The following is a 19185-nucleotide window of genomic DNA, read 5'->3' as shown; positions in this document are numbered from 1 at the left end:
AATACCTTTGCGCAATTGCACATTCCGACTTTTTGCTCAGATGCGATCGCGCATAAATGAATTTTATAGCAGCTCCCCTTTAGATCTGACCTTAAGAGACAAATGGCGTACCAGCAGTTACGAGACTCGTGATGATCGATAGCAGGCACAATAATGCCCTACGAGTTCTTTATCAGCTTCATGTTTTGAGGCATGCAGGCAGTCTGGCTTCCGTTTTTTAGATCTTTTTCATATTTAGATCTCTTTCTTATTTGTATTACATTTATGCAAAAAAAAGCGATAATTAATATATTCTTACTTGAATATGATATACAATAGATTTGATTGGAACTATTATAAATTCATTCTTATAAAGATTTAATAACGTTTCTCACCGCGAAATGGCGTGTAAGTGCATAGCATGATAAATAAATTTTATGCATTTTTTGGTACTCAAACTTTTCATGTTTAAAAATAAATATGTGTTTCATGCAGGTAAAATTATTAGTGATAAATTTGTATTACAATTAAAAATATTCAGCAATGAAAGAGAACTTTTATTGGCAATGTAGTGATTCGCGTTAGCAGTTTATGATAGTGATGAATATAATATAGCATGAGTCTGTTACCTCTCAATGATATGACAGATTACAAATCGCGGCTGCCATTACGTATTTATGAACATGATAATTGAAAAAATGTGGAAGATAAAAGTTTTTGTCAATTTCGTTAATTTAAAAAAAATAAAATATAAAACAGTATTGCAACAAAATCTTTCATTATGCAAAATGTGTCATTAATCATATCATTAATCGAGGTTAACGATTTAGTAGAGTAATCTTTATTAAAATACAATAAAAGTGATAATAAAACTGATAATGATACAAAAATGGTAATTTTTATTAAAATACAATATAAAATTGACTTTGTCCAATTTGAATCATCTACGTCAACGTATCTGTATTTTGACATAAAAATGTATAACATATTTTTACATATCACTATGTGATTGCACTTATATAAAATTGGTAACATTTGCCGCGACTCTCGTCGTCGGATACATAATGCTTACAATTAGTAAATGTCATTGGCACTTGTAAATGGCTGTTTTTGCTCCACAAATACAAATAATTTCAAAAAAGTATTACACAATTTCTGTCATACAAAACTTATCCGTGTGAGGTATATATTGTAACAAAAGATTGGCGCAGTAACTTAACTTTGCGCAGCGCGCACATTACATTATTACATTACACGCTAAATGGTAACACGTCAAAAGAAATATATTGTTAAAAAAGAAATATCTAATTTTACTAATTTCATATCAATGGAGTAAGAGAGAGAGAGAGAGAGAGAGAGAGATGATTCTTTTACATTGCTTCAGGCATGCTTCATGAAGAAGCCGCGACGTTATCTCGAGATTATGGTATGTCATTGTCTGAAATACTTGTCTCAATAGATCCGAAAACCTATACGATCATAATTATAATTATACCAAGGCACATCATAGGTATTTTGTCGTACAAGAATAATATATTGCATTACATATTTGCAATAAAATATCTATATATATATACATATATATATTCTACATTTCTTACATTTATGCCTAATTTAATAGGCAGTAGAATTCGTTGCATACGATATCTCGTACGTTCCATTAACCAGCTCATTGGTAATGGCCCATATATGGCAAAAAAAAAAGTGCCACAACTGGTAATGATCCATATATGTCCACTATGAATAACTTTGCCAATTTTCAACGGATTTGCATGAAACTTGATACACCCACATTTTTCGGGTCGCTGATGACAAATTTAAGATCGAAATTTTAAAATTCAAAATGGCGGATTTAGTATAGTGAATTAATTTTGTTATTCTATTATTATATTTGTTATTCCATTAGAGAAGATTTTGGCACAAAACGCTGATTTCGGGTGTACCAGTGAACTGGTTAATATCTAAAAATCTAAACAACTTAAAAGAGGAATAACAGTCATTTTGATTTCGAGCAAAGGATAAATTCGGTTTCGTTACAATGTCATGTATTTGTTATTCTAAAGCTTTTTCACTTTTATTAAAGCTTGTTTATTTATCTGATTGCAATATTAATTGTTTTTATATTAATGATTAGAATTATCTTCTAATTATTTATCGCGTAGATTCACTTATAAATATTTATAGATTATTTATGTGATCAAAGAAATTTCAATTTTCACAAATAAATTAGAATAATCGGATCAAAACATAATTTGCAATTCATTGATTAGTCAATTATATATTTTAATCGAAAACACATGTATAAAAGTAATAGATTGAGAAGGAAATAACTAAAGCTTTAAAATAACGTCAGTCTTAGACAAACCAATTTTTCAAGATGATAATATCATTCCATCTATATCTATACGTCACGTAGGAATGTAACAATCACGATGAATTCATGTTTGTAAAGCGAATATGATCTCCAAACGAATAAAAAGAAGAAGGAAAATTTATCCGCATTTCTTTTTCTACAAAGATTATGATAATCATTCGAATCATTCCTATACGCGTCTCTCCGCATATTCGCTGTCATGCTTTATCTATTATGTATACAAGATTACACTTCGATCGAAAATATTTTAGCTCGTGGTTAGAACATATTTTATTATCATATAAATTTATTACCATCGAGCTAAGGAATCGAAGTGTAATTTGTTTACATCAGTATCAAACATATTATCATAATTATAACCATTAGAAGCTTATTTTATAATTATCTGTGATTTTTCTTGTTATTAACTTCCGCAGATCGTTAGTATCCCGAATCATATGCAAATATCTTATTGACGTTGTTTATACTCCGTTAAATAAAAATTTATATCTTAGAATATATAAGTCCAATCGTTATCAAATCAAGCTAAAGACACACGAAAATTCACTTGCATAACATATCAACAACTTCACATGTCAAAGTTGCCTCACGATTGCACACTTGTACAACGATTTGCATATCCGTTCCAAAAGCATAGTTTCCTGAAGAAACACTTACTAGTGTTTCGCGTACAAACGGCGATCGAGTTTGACATTACTATCCTCGTTGTTACTCGTTTTATCCATGTACACCATTTCTGCTTTTTTCTCAGGATTGTCGATCATCTTCTCTATCGTGACATCCTGTAAAACGCGCATCGATATTGAACAATATTTCTTTTCTACCCGTGAAAAGGATTAAAGGATTTTAGGAATTAGATGAATGTACGTACCGTTGAAGGCATATGTCGTTTCTTCCCGAAATAAAGAAGCACCACGCCGGCAATCAAACATAATCCAATGATTATCATAACTATACCACTACACAACATCATGGTTGGAAGTGCTAGTAGTATTCTTAAATTAGACGCCATTTCTTCGGTAATTTCCATTTTTAATTGCAACCATAACATTGGCATGTAGATGTTTGGTACATTTTTGAAAAGTCTATACAAACATATCGTGTTTTTCTTTTAATTCGTAAAATTAAATATCGAATATCGATAATTTTGTTATTAAAATTATTCTTTTCTCATAAGAACATATATGACGATACATTATAATTTCAATGAATTATTTATTGTATTGCTCGAAAAACGTACTTACGTCACAATTTCCGATGAATGTAAGTGAATATTAATTTGAAATACAGCTGATACTTCCAAAGGAATTCCTGTTGTCTGAAATATCAAACGCATCTCTATTTATATGATTCTTTTATTCATTACAGGCATTAACATTGCCTAATTACTATATCATGTAACAATGATACACGAAATTACTGCGTGCAATGCACGCTATTGCTTTCTCAATAGCGTATATTATCACAACAATCGCATGCTATGAATAGTCTGGATGAAAGGGAATAGAGTAAAATTAGTATCTTGATTATAAAGTCCCTGTAGAGTTAATTAACCATCGTTCTTTCTATCGCGACTGACTTGAATGTTTACGTTTTAACAATTCGCAAAGATAGCCACTTACGGGTTCTAGAGTGATGGAGAAGCTGTGGTCCTTGTCATTGGGTCTCAATCCATCGACCGCGTCAAGAACGGTCGGATCAGCCTTGTAAAAGTGAGGTAAGCTGATGAAGACCGGCGCTCCGTAACGACATGTTGTTATATTTATCAAACCCGATGGTGTACACTCGCCATTACAGTAGCAATTGCCCATGTTAATAACATCCGGATCATTGTCGAGATATTCATTCGTGTTCTCGGATGAATGACTATTATGGAAAATAGTGGCAGTGGTCTCAGAGATGGTTGTATGCTCGGCCACAAAGAAGTCCTCGGTGGTCGTGGTCGGTTCGAAAAATTTCGCTTGATCGTGAGGATAACGTCGCCTCGTGGAATTGCCTAAGGTTTTTCTATCAACAGTGTATCGATAACCTTCGATATCAAAGTGAGAAGTTATGCCTTCGTATTCGTAGACTAGCGGACTAAAAAAGTAATAAGGTCAAGAGATTATAATGTGCAACGTATCGATGAACATTGAGCTATTGCTTGGAAAAATTAATGTAATGCTTGTAATGAGAAGAGAATGAAAAAAATGTATAAATAATATGATAAATGATTCTAATAGTGATAACTTGAAAATAAATATTATATTACATAAAATTGGATAGAATGTTTTTCATAATTCAATTACAAAACATTACAAATACATTGCTTATGCGGCTATGTAATATATAGTAGCTTAAGTTTATAAGCTATTAAGCTTAAATTGGTAAAAATTGAAATTTTAAGCTTTCATTAAATACATTAAATATAATATATTAAATATATCGCTCAATTTTTGTTACTGCAAGTGTTATACTTTGTTCTCTATTTTGTAAACCTAATAATAATTTTCACTAACCGGCATAAATCTGAACTGAACAAAATGATGTCATCCTTCGTCCTGCCAGGTGGCCAAAATTCACCCGCGCTGCCTTCAACGAGATTGCAAGGACTCTTGTGGAATTTCGTCGTATCTTTATAATTCCATTTTCTCAGGATTCCCAACTGGCTGATGTCATCCTCGCCTGTTTCCATATTGAAGTGTCCATCAAACATGATGCTGCCATTTCTCTGTATGTGTAACAAGATCGCATTGTGAATTGCGGTGGTCTTCGATTTTCTTGCAATTTTAAACTTTTTAATAATTGCACCAGGATCCAGACAAAAATACTTGCGTAAATAGTTCACAGGGCCATTCATGAGAATTAATATAATAAGAAGAAAAATTATATGTTTGTTTGATTTTTAATGTTTTTTTATTAAAGATCAAACATATAGTCGCGATCGAATTTATAGTTTTTTGAATATCTATAATCAATTTTTATATATTATATATATTCAAATATATAATTTTCATAGAGCACATTAGCATCAATATATGTACAACATATAATATATATCTCCATGACCATTTTATTTGCTATGTGGCAACTTATATATGTATATGTACGATTTCTTCCATTCATTACCAATTTAAGCCCAGTTACAAATACTCTACTACCATCGACCGTGACGCTATTGTCCAGTGTCATGCAATTCAAATTCCACACACTATGTGCTTCGTGTTAATAGACGTATAATTTAATCTGATAATAGTTCTCATATGCTCGTAGCGATTCTCAATGTTATTGGTTACTCTATCTTTCATGTTAGCAGTTTAAATGTTTGCGACGATGTGAGTGATTTATGATAAAGCGATGAAAAAAAATGTCAGGCATTTGTGTCTGATTTCCTAAGATTTGGAAAAGTGGAGCGAGTGCCTGTGCAATATTTGCCCTAGGCGGGTGAAAAAAGAAATGGAATTGCATGAAGAAATAAACGAATAATCGTTAAAATGAGTACGAATATACATATATATATTCGTGCTCATTTTCATGATTACTTATTTATCTTCTCATGCGACTCTTCACTTCATGATGAAACGTAATATTGCCCTAAAACAAGTATTGCACAATATACATATATATATTAATGCATTGCTAGGGAAACAGTTTATATGGATATATCTGAGAAAGAAAAGATAAGCAACATAGACTTACCGTGTAGAACCAGCCGAAACGTTCAAAAATCGGTATTTCGGGATCGTTTACCATCATCTTGCCCATCGTAAGTAGGCTATCGCTATAACCAGTAAATAGTAGTTCGTCCACCGTTTTGATGATAGAGAGGTTCCTGTGTAATAAGAGGAAGGATAAGGATTTTTGCCAATCGTAATCCCAGTATCGAATTCTGTGCACTGCCGACTGCAAAAAAGAAAACTGTATTAGCGCGACTTGATCTAAACTTTGCTTCCTTTCGCGTAACTTTATTTTAACATTACGATATTATATGCGCGCGTTTTTTACTATTTTTTACGTTACGACATTTCGTTACTGCAATTAGAATTATCAGAAAAACTCGAATGTTTTATATGTTTGCACATATCTAAGTTTTCTTTATAATTATATCTTACTCTGAAGAGCAAGAAAATAAATATATTTATACTTGTATGTATACAATAAGACCACATAATTATATTGATACCGAGTCAATTGATATATCAAGTACTTTATATTGATATTGAGTCAATTGCTATATCAAGAGAATGCAATTTACTATACTAATCGTGCAACAAAAGATGCAGTTAGGCTTACTGCAGCGACCACGTCCAACTGGCTGACAGTGTCGTTGAGAGTTCCATTGCTGCGCTCTGCATCGAAATACCATAATCGTCGTTGAAGATAGCTAACAGTTTTATTTTCATGATGAAACGTAATGTTATCCTTTTGCCTCACTTCTCTGAAATTTATAAATTATAATGATAATTTTTTCTCTTGCTTTGCATTATTATCCGATCTTATTATCTGATGAATCAATTTTTTTCGTCACAAACATTAATTAAAAATATATTATTTTCTTGTCAAGATTATTTATAAATGTAATAAATTGAAAGAAAGTAACATTGATTGAATTACTAATATAAATTAACTATAATTAAATATAATTAAACATTTATCGTATTTTTATGTAAAAGTAAACTTAATTTTTATTTAAAAATATAATAAGTATATATTTATACAATATTTTCTAAATTACTATTAACTGATAAATTGCATTTATCATGCGACCGTGATCATTTGCCACTAGATCTGAAGTCGATTATCTGACCATAGTTTAGACATCTGACCTACATATTTTGCTTATTGGTTTTAACGGGCCAATTGCCATGCAACTGTACAGGACGTACGTGTGTAATGACGACGACCTTATGCCTAATATTCTCTTATTATCAAAGACGCAATCTTTATCATGTAACTAGCACAAGAGATGAAAGTATATTGTTAGAAGAAAAATTTTGAGAAAAAGAGTTCTATTTTACGCGATAACTATTACAGTCATAAAAAGAGAAGTTTGGCTATTTGCATAAGTTGAGGATAATCGGTAAAAATGATAAAAATTGAAGAATTTTTATTAAAATTCAGTTTTATTTACGTGATGGAAATTTTTTTATATAAGAACTTTCTTAATCAATCATTGTTACTAAGAAAACAATTCATTGGAATTCATTATTGCAATTCTATTATTCTTTAAAGAACGATATTAGATTAGATTATAATTATTATTAGATTATATATTAGATTATAGTTATGGACTGTTGATTTTATAACGAAATGATATATTTTTACCACACATACAAAATATTACAATTACTGATGCTGCCAATTATTTTTGTAGGTCGATGTTTCACATATATTTAGTAATTTAGCGACTTAAGATTAATATCAATCAGACAAACGAAAGACACAAACTGGTGAAGTGCATCTGTGCGGCACTTGTTATTAAATACACAACCGAGAAGAAAGTAATTACATAGTCAATTACTTCATATAATCTCGCCCACGCGTGTGTTGCAATTTGACCGGAATATTTTATTGTTCATTAAAGTGTCAATACAGCGAGGTTAACTATTTCTTCTTAATTGTCATTATTAGGTTTATTATCGCATTGTTACTTCGTGACAATCTGATTAGCATAACTTTATCTTTTATACATATGACGTATATCAGATCCTTATGCGCCATTTTTTTTCTAATCTGGATATGTTTTGCTTCTATCTATTATAATAATATATCGATCATAGTAAGTTTTGTTTAACGCTGAAAAAAGTAGTTCTAATCTTATATTGCAAGAATCTTATTTTATTTATAATCAATTGATTGTTTATTTAAAATGTATTATTCTTTAACTATTAATAGACAACCTAGTTAGAAGTGCAATTCAATATTGTTTCAACATCTAAATGGATGAGAGCCCATTGAATCGAATTGAAGGTCGATTTTCGGACAATCGATTTATTATTTTTGAATATTTTGTATTATTTAAGATTATCTAAATTATCTGAGATTATCTAAATTGATTGTGATTTTTTTAATTATCAGTAATAAATATGATATTTATGAATGGTAAAAGTTATATGTGGTAAAATGTAAAATTTTGGATATAAGGATATTCACTTATAATATATATTCGGAAAGATTAATGTACTGGCAGATGCTCTTTCGCACAATTGAGAAAATATTAGGAATAGGACTAAATAATATTAAATATTAGGAAGAGCAATGTGGAATTATTTTACTTCAAATAAGCGAACAGAATAGATTAATTATAATTATTCTTAGTTCCTAATTCGTTAATCCATTCCATTTCTGTTTTTGTTTTGAAATAAAATATTTTCCTATTTCTATTATTTAATGCGTAAAAAATATAATGCGTAAAATACTCTATGAAACTTAACAAATGCTTTAAAATCAATATTATCTTTGATAAGAAATGCACATGATATTTAGTTTTTAGTTTTTAATACGTAATTTATAATTTCAAATATTTTAAGTATTTTAATAATAATAATTTTAAATATTTATAATTTTAAATATGACATTTAGTTTTTAATTTTTGTTATTTATAAATATTACACACTAAAAACTCACGTATTCATTATATTCATTTATTAGAAACAATATTGACTTTCAAGCATTCTTTAAACTTCATGAAGTATTTTACATATCTAGTTCATTATATACTGAAATACTGCATATCTAGTTCATTATACTGAAATAAAAATTATAACTTTTATTACAGTTGCAATTTTCCAGTTCATTATAATATAATTATAGTTTTGCACTTATCAGAATTTTATTAGAAATAATATTGACTTCGAACATTATAATTTTTGCGTTTTATAAAGTATCTTATGCATTGCATATTATGTTGAAATAATAATCAACTAATCAATATTTATATCATTTCGATAGTGATTCGATCAGAATTTCAATTTTATTTAGACATTTGGTTTTTAATGTTTAGTTCAACATCATATATGTCACTATATATTTCTGACTGGGAAACATTTACATTATTTACTATTTAAAATCAAATTATTGCCGTTATTAAAAGCAGGATACCCAATTTGTAAAATAATAAATAAGATAAATGTACAATATGCACAATCTAATCAATACATATTGGTTATGTATTTAACACTGAACGATTGCAATTTTATCTTATCTGATACGACATGTGCATTAATTGCGTGGTTTCGAAATTGGATATGTCTGCGAGTTTTTAACTGACAAAGATAGAATCTACATGTATCGATGTTTTTAAAACGGATTGATGCAGAAGTTAATCTTGAGCCTCATCGATACATATACATATACATTATATATATATATATATATATATATATATATATATATATACACATATATATACATATATACATATATAAGAGAACACCTTCTTCTTTTGTACTTGTTCCGAATGTCGTTTATGATCAAGCGCAATAATCGTTTATTTGAATGAAGGTCATTCTTACCTGAAGCAGTAAGGGCCAATTTGATCGAAATGCGGCTTCTTTTTACCAAGTTCTTCCGGATTGGTCCAATTAAAGAGGTATATCTCCATGAACATCGGCGGTAATTTGCTAGTGTCATACCATATTTCAAAGCTGTTAGAAGTCGGCGATAGAGCCAATCCCTGCGTATGGAAATAAAAAAATTTTAATCCTTTATTTTTCTCTAATTAACTTTTAAAATTGTTTATTGTTTAAGAGAAGTTGAGAATAGAGAATCCTTTGAATTATATACCGGGGCTTTAAGTAAAGTTAAATAATAATTCTTTGTACACACACGAGAAAATATCAATCTTTATCGTATAAAATTGCAAATAACATGTAATTAAAAATGAAAAAATAAAATAACATGCGTCATGAGATGATTAGCGATTTAGTTTTTTTTTAGTTTTTTTTAGTTTTTTTTTTAATGATCATTTTCTATAAGACATGATACTATTTTTATCTATTTATTTTTTTTATTTCGATTTTCTAATTTTATATAATTGATTTTAATAATTCTGTGATATATATTTAAATTTGAATTTTTTAGACGAATAAAATTAATATTTTACTTTCATTGTATATATTTTTATATTATACGTATATATATATAGTTATAGAGTTTTAAAAAATTAATTTTATCTGATCTAAATCGCTAATCATCTCATGACGCATGTTATTCTATTTTTTCATTTTTTGCAAACAGACAACTTTTTGCTTTTTCTCAGATTCACATCATAAAATTTATTCATTCGATTATATGAAAAATGAACCGTAAATTTAAAATGATAATGAACAAATTGTCACATCCGTTTAAAAATTTGTTCGACGTAGAAATCCTCGAATAAACTTATTCGGAAAAAAGAAACAATGTACTCTAATCAGTGATTGCAATGATTGTTTTATAACGATAGTTTGATAACTTCTTTTAACGATGATTAATGATTAATGATTAATGATACGATATAAAAGATTGTTTTGTTTAACGAACACACTTAAATAGTTTTTTGAATCCTATTCTACGATTAATATTTATCGATCCAACATGCTTGGTCAGTCTACGATAGATCTTCATCGCGCGTGTGAATAAAATGCAAAAGTAAAGATTTGCGATACATTATCGCGAAAACATATCGTTAACAATGATTGATGTTTAACTATACAATGTTGCGTTTACAAATTTCGCCTTTACGACGTGATGCAATGATAATAAAGTGCCATTGACATCCTATTAGTAGTGTTAGTAAATGTCAAGAAAAGAATTAGTAAAGTATCGAAAAGTTAATTAATTATTAAATCGATTGTAAAAGATATGATATACAGCTGATGGCGATAATCTCGAGTAAAAATCTATTCGCGCAGCTGTCAACAATCTTCGCGATCGTGAAAATAATTCGAGAGGATAAAGATGAGATACGGTGGATCTTAATTTTATCGGTACCGAGATATTTCGTGCGCGACGATGTTGTCGGTGGCGTGAAATCGTTTTTGCAACCAGTTGCAATGCACAGAGAAACGCGCCAATTGATGGGACAATCAGCCACTTTTCCAATCGGGCTGTGACTAGCGCTGAGACAAGTTACTCCAGTCTCTAATAGTATCTGGACTAGTTTCAACGAGTAATCTTATGCTCGTTGTATATACACGATTCTGCATGCGGCAACGATGGTCGCTTGCTGTGTTATTATGTACATGGATGATTCATTTTTCGCGATCGCGAGTAAAAACAATTTGCGACGCGCATATTCTCGTTTACCTTCGGTTGAGTTCGAGTAGTAAGTATGATTAATCGTTCGAAAATCAAGAATAAATTTCAGCATTTTTCCTCACTAAGAAAAAAGAAGGAAGAGAATTTTAAAAATATATTATTATTGCTGTGTAACTGATAACCCACGAAAGCGAGGCTATCCGCTTACATAGAATAAAAATGAGTATGATTCTCATGGAGGAGATGACGTTTCATACTCGCATCGCATTTTATATGACCGACAATTTATTATGCATTTCAGCATATTTTATAATATTAATTAAAAAGAATAATTAGCATATTATATATAATAGTTGCACTTTATAAGGTAAGAAATGATAAATTTTTTAGGATTAAAAACCACGTTAGAAAAATGTCAACGTTGATGACAACTTATTAAAATTTTGAAATTTATGTTATGATTATTAAATTGTAATACAAAAACATTTTATCTTTAATCATTCAAATTAAGTATTTTTCGGTTAAATAATTATACCATTCAATAATTATATCATTTTTTGTTATCAAACCGTATTTTTTCACAAAAATCACTTTAAATTTATTACACTTTTGATGATATTGCGGCGAGCCACATCAGTATCGCAGAGATAAGCAAAGATTAAATTTTTAGTGTCAATGTTTATTACACAACGGCTTATGTGTTGCACGCACATAATTTGTTTCGAATTCAATTTAACAAAGATTTTAAAGCGGATATCGAGTAAGTGAATACACTAGCGCGATCTAACGAGAGAGAAAGATAGTGATTATGTTACACCAATCTTGCTTGGAGTCACGAGTCTTATCACTTTATGAAATAAGGTGATCTTTAAAAAAATATATAATTGACATCATTGATATCACGAATAAAAATGTGACAATTGTCCGCACTCACTTTTTGAATTATATGATGGAAGAATATTGGCCACAAAAAGCAGAGAGAGATGCCAAGGGCTACCAGAAAGAGCCCTAAGATGCCAAAGCCGAGCGACTTGTTCGTCCATGGTCTCATAGCGACGCGCGTATCTCGTCAAGCACTGATCGTTGTTCCTGTAGCATGTGCACCCTGAACTCCCAGTGGCCGGACTCTTCGTCGATCACTTCTCTCACTCCCTCAACTTCCCGGCCAACGATCTGCGCGCTTCGCGGAGTCTGTAAGATAAAACGTATCTAATCTAACTACAGTCGAGAGAGATGACGAGTTTACGCCTCATACTACATGAGGCATGCACGTGTGTGTTGCCTATGCGTGACGCGTTTCTTTCAGCTTAGCTTGTTATGCTCGGTGACGTTTCTTAGTCGGCCAAGACTGCGTAGGCGTCGACGCGAATAGACACGCTTCGTTTCATGCGTGTCAACTAACATATCGAGTATTTGTGAGAGTATTCGGCAGATTCTATGAAAATATATGGAATATTTTGAATAGTGTTGTGAAACAAGTTCATAGGTCTAGAGTAAAGTTTACGGAATATAATTTTGCTTCTTTTTTCTCGGAATAAAGAATAGTAAATATCTAAGAGTTTTCTTCTTTTTTAAATTATATTAAAATAAAGATAATAGAGTGTAATATGTAACAATTTTTATATGATTATTTTTCTATCTCTCTCTCTTTCTACATTTATATTTAATACTGTAAATACAAATCGCGAATGATGCACAAACTTTAATAAAAACTTTTCATTAAAAAAATTGATTTATTGTAATGAAAACTTTATATTAATGATAAAAATAAATATTACGTGATGACAATTCGCATCACGAGTTCAAATTTACATTTAAATGATTACAAAAAGATATATATATATATATATATATATATATATATATATATATATTGAATTCGTTATTTAATAGGTTAGTTAGAGATGAATCGATATAATATTAATCGGCTTATCTCTTGTTAACAATGTTTTTACATAACTTTGGCGATATTAAACGTTTAAAATCACACAGCGATAATAACAAAACAAAAATCAATATGGATTTGTTATAAAATGCATTATGTATTACAACAAATATAGGGGAATTATGATTAATTGATACAAAAAGTTAAAAAAATATATTGTTTATATTTATAATATATATAATACTCATAATGCTGACACTTGTTGTAATATATCATATTCTTTCTCTCTCTCATAACGTTTTTAAATTACTGATCAAAAATAAAATTATATATAATAGAATAATAGGACTCCCATAATTAGATGTATTAATTGTTAATTGTTTTTATTAAACAATTTAAGCACATCACAAAATCTATGTAAAGCGCTCGATAAATTATAGATCTTTTGCTTAATTCATGATTTTCTTTACTTCAAGTTAACTCATATCGCGCAAATCACTGTTTTACATCAAAAATAATTATGTTAAATTACGAGTTGTATCAAAATTTAGAAAATAGTTAAGATTTCTGTATATATGTCTAATTGGGAAAAATTATTAATAATGATTTATTAATGAATTATTAATGAATATTATGATGTATATCTACGGATGGTAATAAATTAAATTTTTTGCGCCGAAAAACATTGTGAAATATTGTAAATGATTGTTCACGTTTGATTAAATTTTTTGATGCAATATAATCATTTTTTATTAAGCATTATTAATAGCGCAATATAAGCATTTTTTATTAAGCATTATTAATACCGCAATTAATTATAAAAAAGCAAAATATGACCTATGTATATATTTGCTTATATAACTTTAGTTCATGGACATAATCGTTAAATGTTGAAAAACTTGATTGATGGAGTTGGAAATTTGTTACGTAATTGATATAGATTGCTATGCAAATTTAATCAATTTTCATAAAAATTTATAAAGTTTATAATTTATAGTTTTTAACTTATTATCATACTTTTAACATATAAACATCTATTACACAATCTGTTATACAATCCAATGATTTAATTATTTATTTCTTTAGTTGAATGTGTTTTGAATATTAGTATTTCTTGAGCATTACTTCATTTCTGCTCTATATATAAATAAAAAATGACAAATATATGTATAAAAATGTAGAAATACTATCTTTTTTTAAATATATTTTCAATTTTATTGATATAAAGAAGTTCAAAATAATTTAAACTTTTCGCAAAATGCAAACTTGTAAAACAATTACAATTTTGTAAAAAATAAATATTTTTTTGATTAGATTGAGGTTGAAAAAATAAAGTGAATATGTAATTCGTATTTGACGAATAAAATTAAAATTTAAACTCGTATACATTTGCATTAGATAAACACATAGCATAAGACTAGTTAAACTAACAATAAATAAAGCGATTAAAAGTACGTATTCTTCAATGACCTCACTGATAATCGTTTATAACAACGAATGATCTATATTACTAATACTTTTATGATAATTTCTAACATAGTCATTTTCATAGTATTTGAATGATAATCATGCAGAGTTATTTAAAGTTCAGGTCTTGTCACGATGTCTTATCATCTATTCAAGTTATCGTTTTTTTTTCTCGTTAACGATGAAAATTTTTTCGTTGAGGAGAAAAATTAATCTTGAAAAATTAGTTTGTTTTTATTAACTCTAATTAAAAGCTAAAAGACGTCAATTAAAAGATGCTAAATACATATAAAATCTCAATATGTTTTTCACACATTAATTAAATTGACGCATGTTCTATTGACATCAGAAATCATAAAAAAAATAGAAGAAAATTAATGATAATTTATGATGATTGAAGTATAAGACACACACTATTGAGAGTAACTAGAATATTAATATTACAAATTATCAGAATATTAATATTATAAATTAAAATCACTTTTCACGATTGTAATTTTTTTTTCGCTTATGCAGAAATTGTCATACGTTTCATTATGTGAATGAGAAAATCATCGATATTTCTAATATTTCTAATTTTGTTTATTCAAAAATCGAGATTCTTTTCGGTTAGACTCACTTTTCAGTGCGAAAATCTGCTGTCCAGATGCCAAGGTTACAGTTTCTTCTTGTAGCACCGAAATATTAACTGAAAAAGACGACAGATAAATATCCGCTGAGCTCTCAGGGACTGCTACTCCCATTCGTGTCTTTGTGCTCCGATTCTGTATACGACGCGTTTGTTACTGATGAGTATGGGTATTACGAATCAACAGGCAGGGTCTAACGTCTCTTATCCCCTCCACTTAGGGAGGATTTTTTTCTGAACGTTTCTGTCCTTTGCGCCTTCATGACCGCGCCCCTCATTCCCTTTCATATCCCCTCATGATCCCAGCACACGACGAATTAACTATTGCGTGGATTAAATGCGATCACGTGGGAAGACTTTTGCCGTTTGCTTGAATTCTTCTGTCGCGACTGAGTTTTGTCTGCTTCTTTCTTTAATTTTCAGCATAAAATGATTAATATTTACAAGATGAATATATATTTATCATCACGGAAATATGAATCGTAAATAATGAATAATAGTATATCTTCCGAAATTTTATTTGCATGTAGAAAAGATTAATTTATATGTTCGCGAAATAATGATCAATCAATGCCGTACAAAATTTAATCTTGCTAATAAATGGTTACATAATTATGGTTATTTTATCGCGGAAAAGCATAAAAAAATACTTATATATATTTACATATTTACATATTTATTATGTTTTTGTCTTGTAATATTTCTTTCAATTTTTTCCTTAATTTTCGGAAATTACATAAATGTTATCTTGTAAGAAATGGGAATACAGACGACATGAAATTAGATAAAGTGCTATTTGTGCGCTATCATATTAATATTTTGTATTTTTTAATTATTTTTCAAAAAGTTTTTGATTGTAACCTAATATTTTTTGTAACATTGTACTATATCTTACATGATTAGAAAATTTGAACTAAAAAATGATCACTAAATAAACAAACAAGATTACTCAATATATGCATACGAGTGCATAAATAAATTAAATAAAATAATTATAATATTAACAATTATAATATATTCTATTTAATACACGTATTTGCACAATTATGTCGTTTTGCTCATCGATCGGTACTCTTTAAAGTTTTCTAAATTGTTTTATTATTGAACTTGTACAATTTTTTCTTTTGCTTTATTATGAAAATTATAGTTATTGCTATATTTTTTATATTAAGAAATAATCATAAAAAATTTTATATTAAAAAATATTTATGTTAAAAAAATCATCGTTCTATATCGTGAAAATCATGTGAAAAATAAATGCTCTATATCATGAAAAAAAGAAAATGATTGAACTTTAGAACGCGTTTTATTGTGATACTCAAATTTTCAACTTTCACACAAATACATATAAGTTGCTTTGCATATTCTTATGGCATTTTAACTTTGTTCCCATCAATTAAATCAATAGTGTTAAAGTGAGTTTTTGTCTGTTTAAATATGTGTTAATTGTATTTCAAGGAGAGTGATAAATTTTTCTCATGGAGAATACTCTGCTAAATGAAAAAAAATATATGAAATGAAATACATATGGAAATAAATTAGTATTATTTATACCGCGCAAACATGAAAATCTTGACCTGTTAATTACATAGTTGATTAATGAATACAGTCTAAGAAGAAAGTTTTTATGGTCCTACTGATGAGACAAACAGTTGTCGGCCTCGTTATATCACGGTCTTATGTAATTGTGAATAAATTATTATCGCATGATCAGACTTTGTCAGTGCATCGAACGGAAGTAATTCGATTTTGTACTTTGTACGCACACCCTCTATCGGCATTTCCTTATTCTATGTTTAGAATTAATGAGATAAAGAAAGTCATTTAACGATAAAATGGTTAATGCAATTTAATGGAGTTGTATTCAAATCGCTCGATATCTTTATATTATCATAATACACGTGTTTAAAGAATTATTATTAATTGTCGAGAATGATATATGTTACAGAACAAGTATATACATATTTTATATTTATTGAAAGATTGCATGTAATAATTGTAATATTTCGTGCAAAAGAGTTACTTTTAATCGAATATAAACGAAGATTACTGTGCAAACAATTAAATCAAAATATGGCGAGTCATCTATATACATAAATGAGTAATATCTGATAAAATTGAAAGTATATGTACGTATATTGCTGTAGACATGAAAAAATTTTTCTTATCTGGGAAATTCATTTATCGTCACGCACATTTGATTGTTCGACATATTTCCAAATAATCAACGTTCAACTTACTTGCGGTCGGCACGACTCCTCATTCGATCTTCGATTCTTAATCTCGATTCCCACTTCTTGAATTTTATACGAAAATAAAACGTGAAGAAATATGTTGTGAACACGTCTCTGTTCTCTTTATCTCTTCTCGATATTAATCTTGATGATATTTTATAGTCTCATTCTTGTATTCTATATATGGATCTGTCTTCGTTTCTTTGTACTTTAAATGCTTTCTGACATTTTTAGCCGCCAGTGCAACGCACTGAAAATGCTTTTGTTCTCGTTTTACCGGTTATTTCGAGGTCTACCGGTTAGTGAGAAGGGAAGAAGAACTAACAGACCGGTGCTGCGGTCACCTACGATCCGTCAACGACGCGCGTTTGAAACTGTCGGTATGCAATCCGAACGAGAGAACGATCGTGCTCCCAGCGGATAGCAAGCCTCTAAAGTGCCACCACCTCTCCCTGAGCCCTTGTCGCAAGTTAGTTGTCAGTTTATCGGCGTGCGTCAAGAACATTTGACGGCTTCGCGATTTTTATCGTCACTCCTTGATTAACTCCGATAAATCCTGATCCGGTAATGAACGTTTACCTCATTAACATAGGTCGGTCGCCCCCGTAAGCGGCCGTTGGAATCAGTTTAAAAGAAGGAATCCGACTAATTGTCGCGATGCCGGCGCCTCGCGAAATTGGTTTGAATGACGGCAACAATGATGCCGAGACACTGAAGGACGTGTAATTACTTGCGTAAGCATTAAAAAGATAAGAAACTCGTTAAGTAAAGAACTCGTTAGAGATACAGTCCGCTCGAAAATAATCGAACGAGAGCAAGTTAGCCGCGTTCTTAATAGTCTAATCAATATGCAATATCATAATATAGAACATCAATTCTGGCAAAAGCCCCCATTTTCTTATAAAAATATTCTTTTTTGACTACGGTGTGTGTGTGTGTGTACCTTTTATACAAATTATATTTTTCAAGATTTACAATGAATATATTTAACACTCATATTGAATATATTTAAATTGTATTATTGGACATTATAAGACAAAGTTCTTCTTTCTTATATAATATTCAAGCAAAATGAACAATCTTTGATAAATAAAGACTTTGAACTCCTTTTTTATCACGCAATTAGTACTACAACTACCATTACAATTACAGATAAATTACAGATAACTAGAAATGCATATTGTGCATTATTATGAAATAAAGAAAGAGATGTTGATACTACATTCCATAATGCGTTTTATAATAATGATGATAATGATATGGTATTACATAGATACATTATACTTTACATTATTATCGATCTGACAACTTGATTCATACATATTTCTTTGTAATTTTCGACTTAACACTTCAATTTAAATTTATTTGTCAGTATTAAAAGTTTAACCAGAGTAGGAAA

At 29.4% G+C, this 19185-nt stretch overlaps 1 protein-coding gene across 2 annotated transcripts; it reads right to left on the bottom strand.

Moving 5' to 3' along the window:
- Positions 1-855: 855 nt before the first annotated feature.
- Positions 856-17916, bottom strand: LOC145963892 (protein croquemort). 2 transcript variants are annotated; one of them, XM_083086211.1, is made up of 11 exons: positions 17793-17916; positions 15544-15962; positions 12507-12763; positions 9847-10007; positions 6626-6770; positions 6032-6235; positions 4852-5063; positions 3976-4432; positions 3598-3671; positions 3225-3438; positions 856-3135 (listed from the first exon to the last, which is right to left on the bottom strand). In XM_083086211.1, exons 3-11 carry the CDS (start codon positions 12621-12623, stop codon positions 3010-3012), a joined length of 1710 nt encoding a protein of 569 aa, XP_082942337.1. In that variant the 5' UTR covers positions 12624-12763; positions 15544-15962; positions 17793-17916; the 3' UTR covers positions 856-3009. The 2 variants fall into 2 exon arrangements, with proteins under 2 accessions (XP_082942337.1, XP_082942338.1); XM_083086212.1 differs by lacking the exons at positions 12507-12763; positions 15544-15962; positions 17793-17916 and adding an exon at positions 11306-11626.
- Between the last annotated feature and the right edge of the window lie 1269 nt (positions 17917-19185).

Source organism: Camponotus vicinus, unplaced genomic scaffold (genome assembly GCF_025532165.1).
Source record: "Camponotus vicinus isolate PSW18456_S1 unplaced genomic scaffold, iyCamVici1.0 SCAF_13, whole genome shotgun sequence".
Taxonomy (NCBI): Eukaryota; Metazoa; Arthropoda; class Insecta; order Hymenoptera; family Formicidae; genus Camponotus; species Camponotus vicinus.
This window is presented reverse-complemented; position numbering and strand designations above follow the sequence as displayed.

Bases quoted from the DNA above. Each gene is read 5' to 3' on its own strand.
- LOC145963892 (XM_083086211.1), bottom strand. From the start codon at position 12,623: ATGAGACCATGGACGAACAAGTCGCTCGGCTTTGGCATCTTAGGGCTC. The intron at 10,008-12,506 runs GTGAGTGCGGAC...TTCCATACGCAG, and splicing joins TCCATCATATAATTCAAAAA to GGATTGGCTCTATCGCCGAC. The intron at 4,433-4,851 runs GTTAGTGAAAAT...TTACTTTTTTAG, and splicing joins TTCAGTTCAGATTTATGCCG to TCCGCTAGTCTACGAATACG.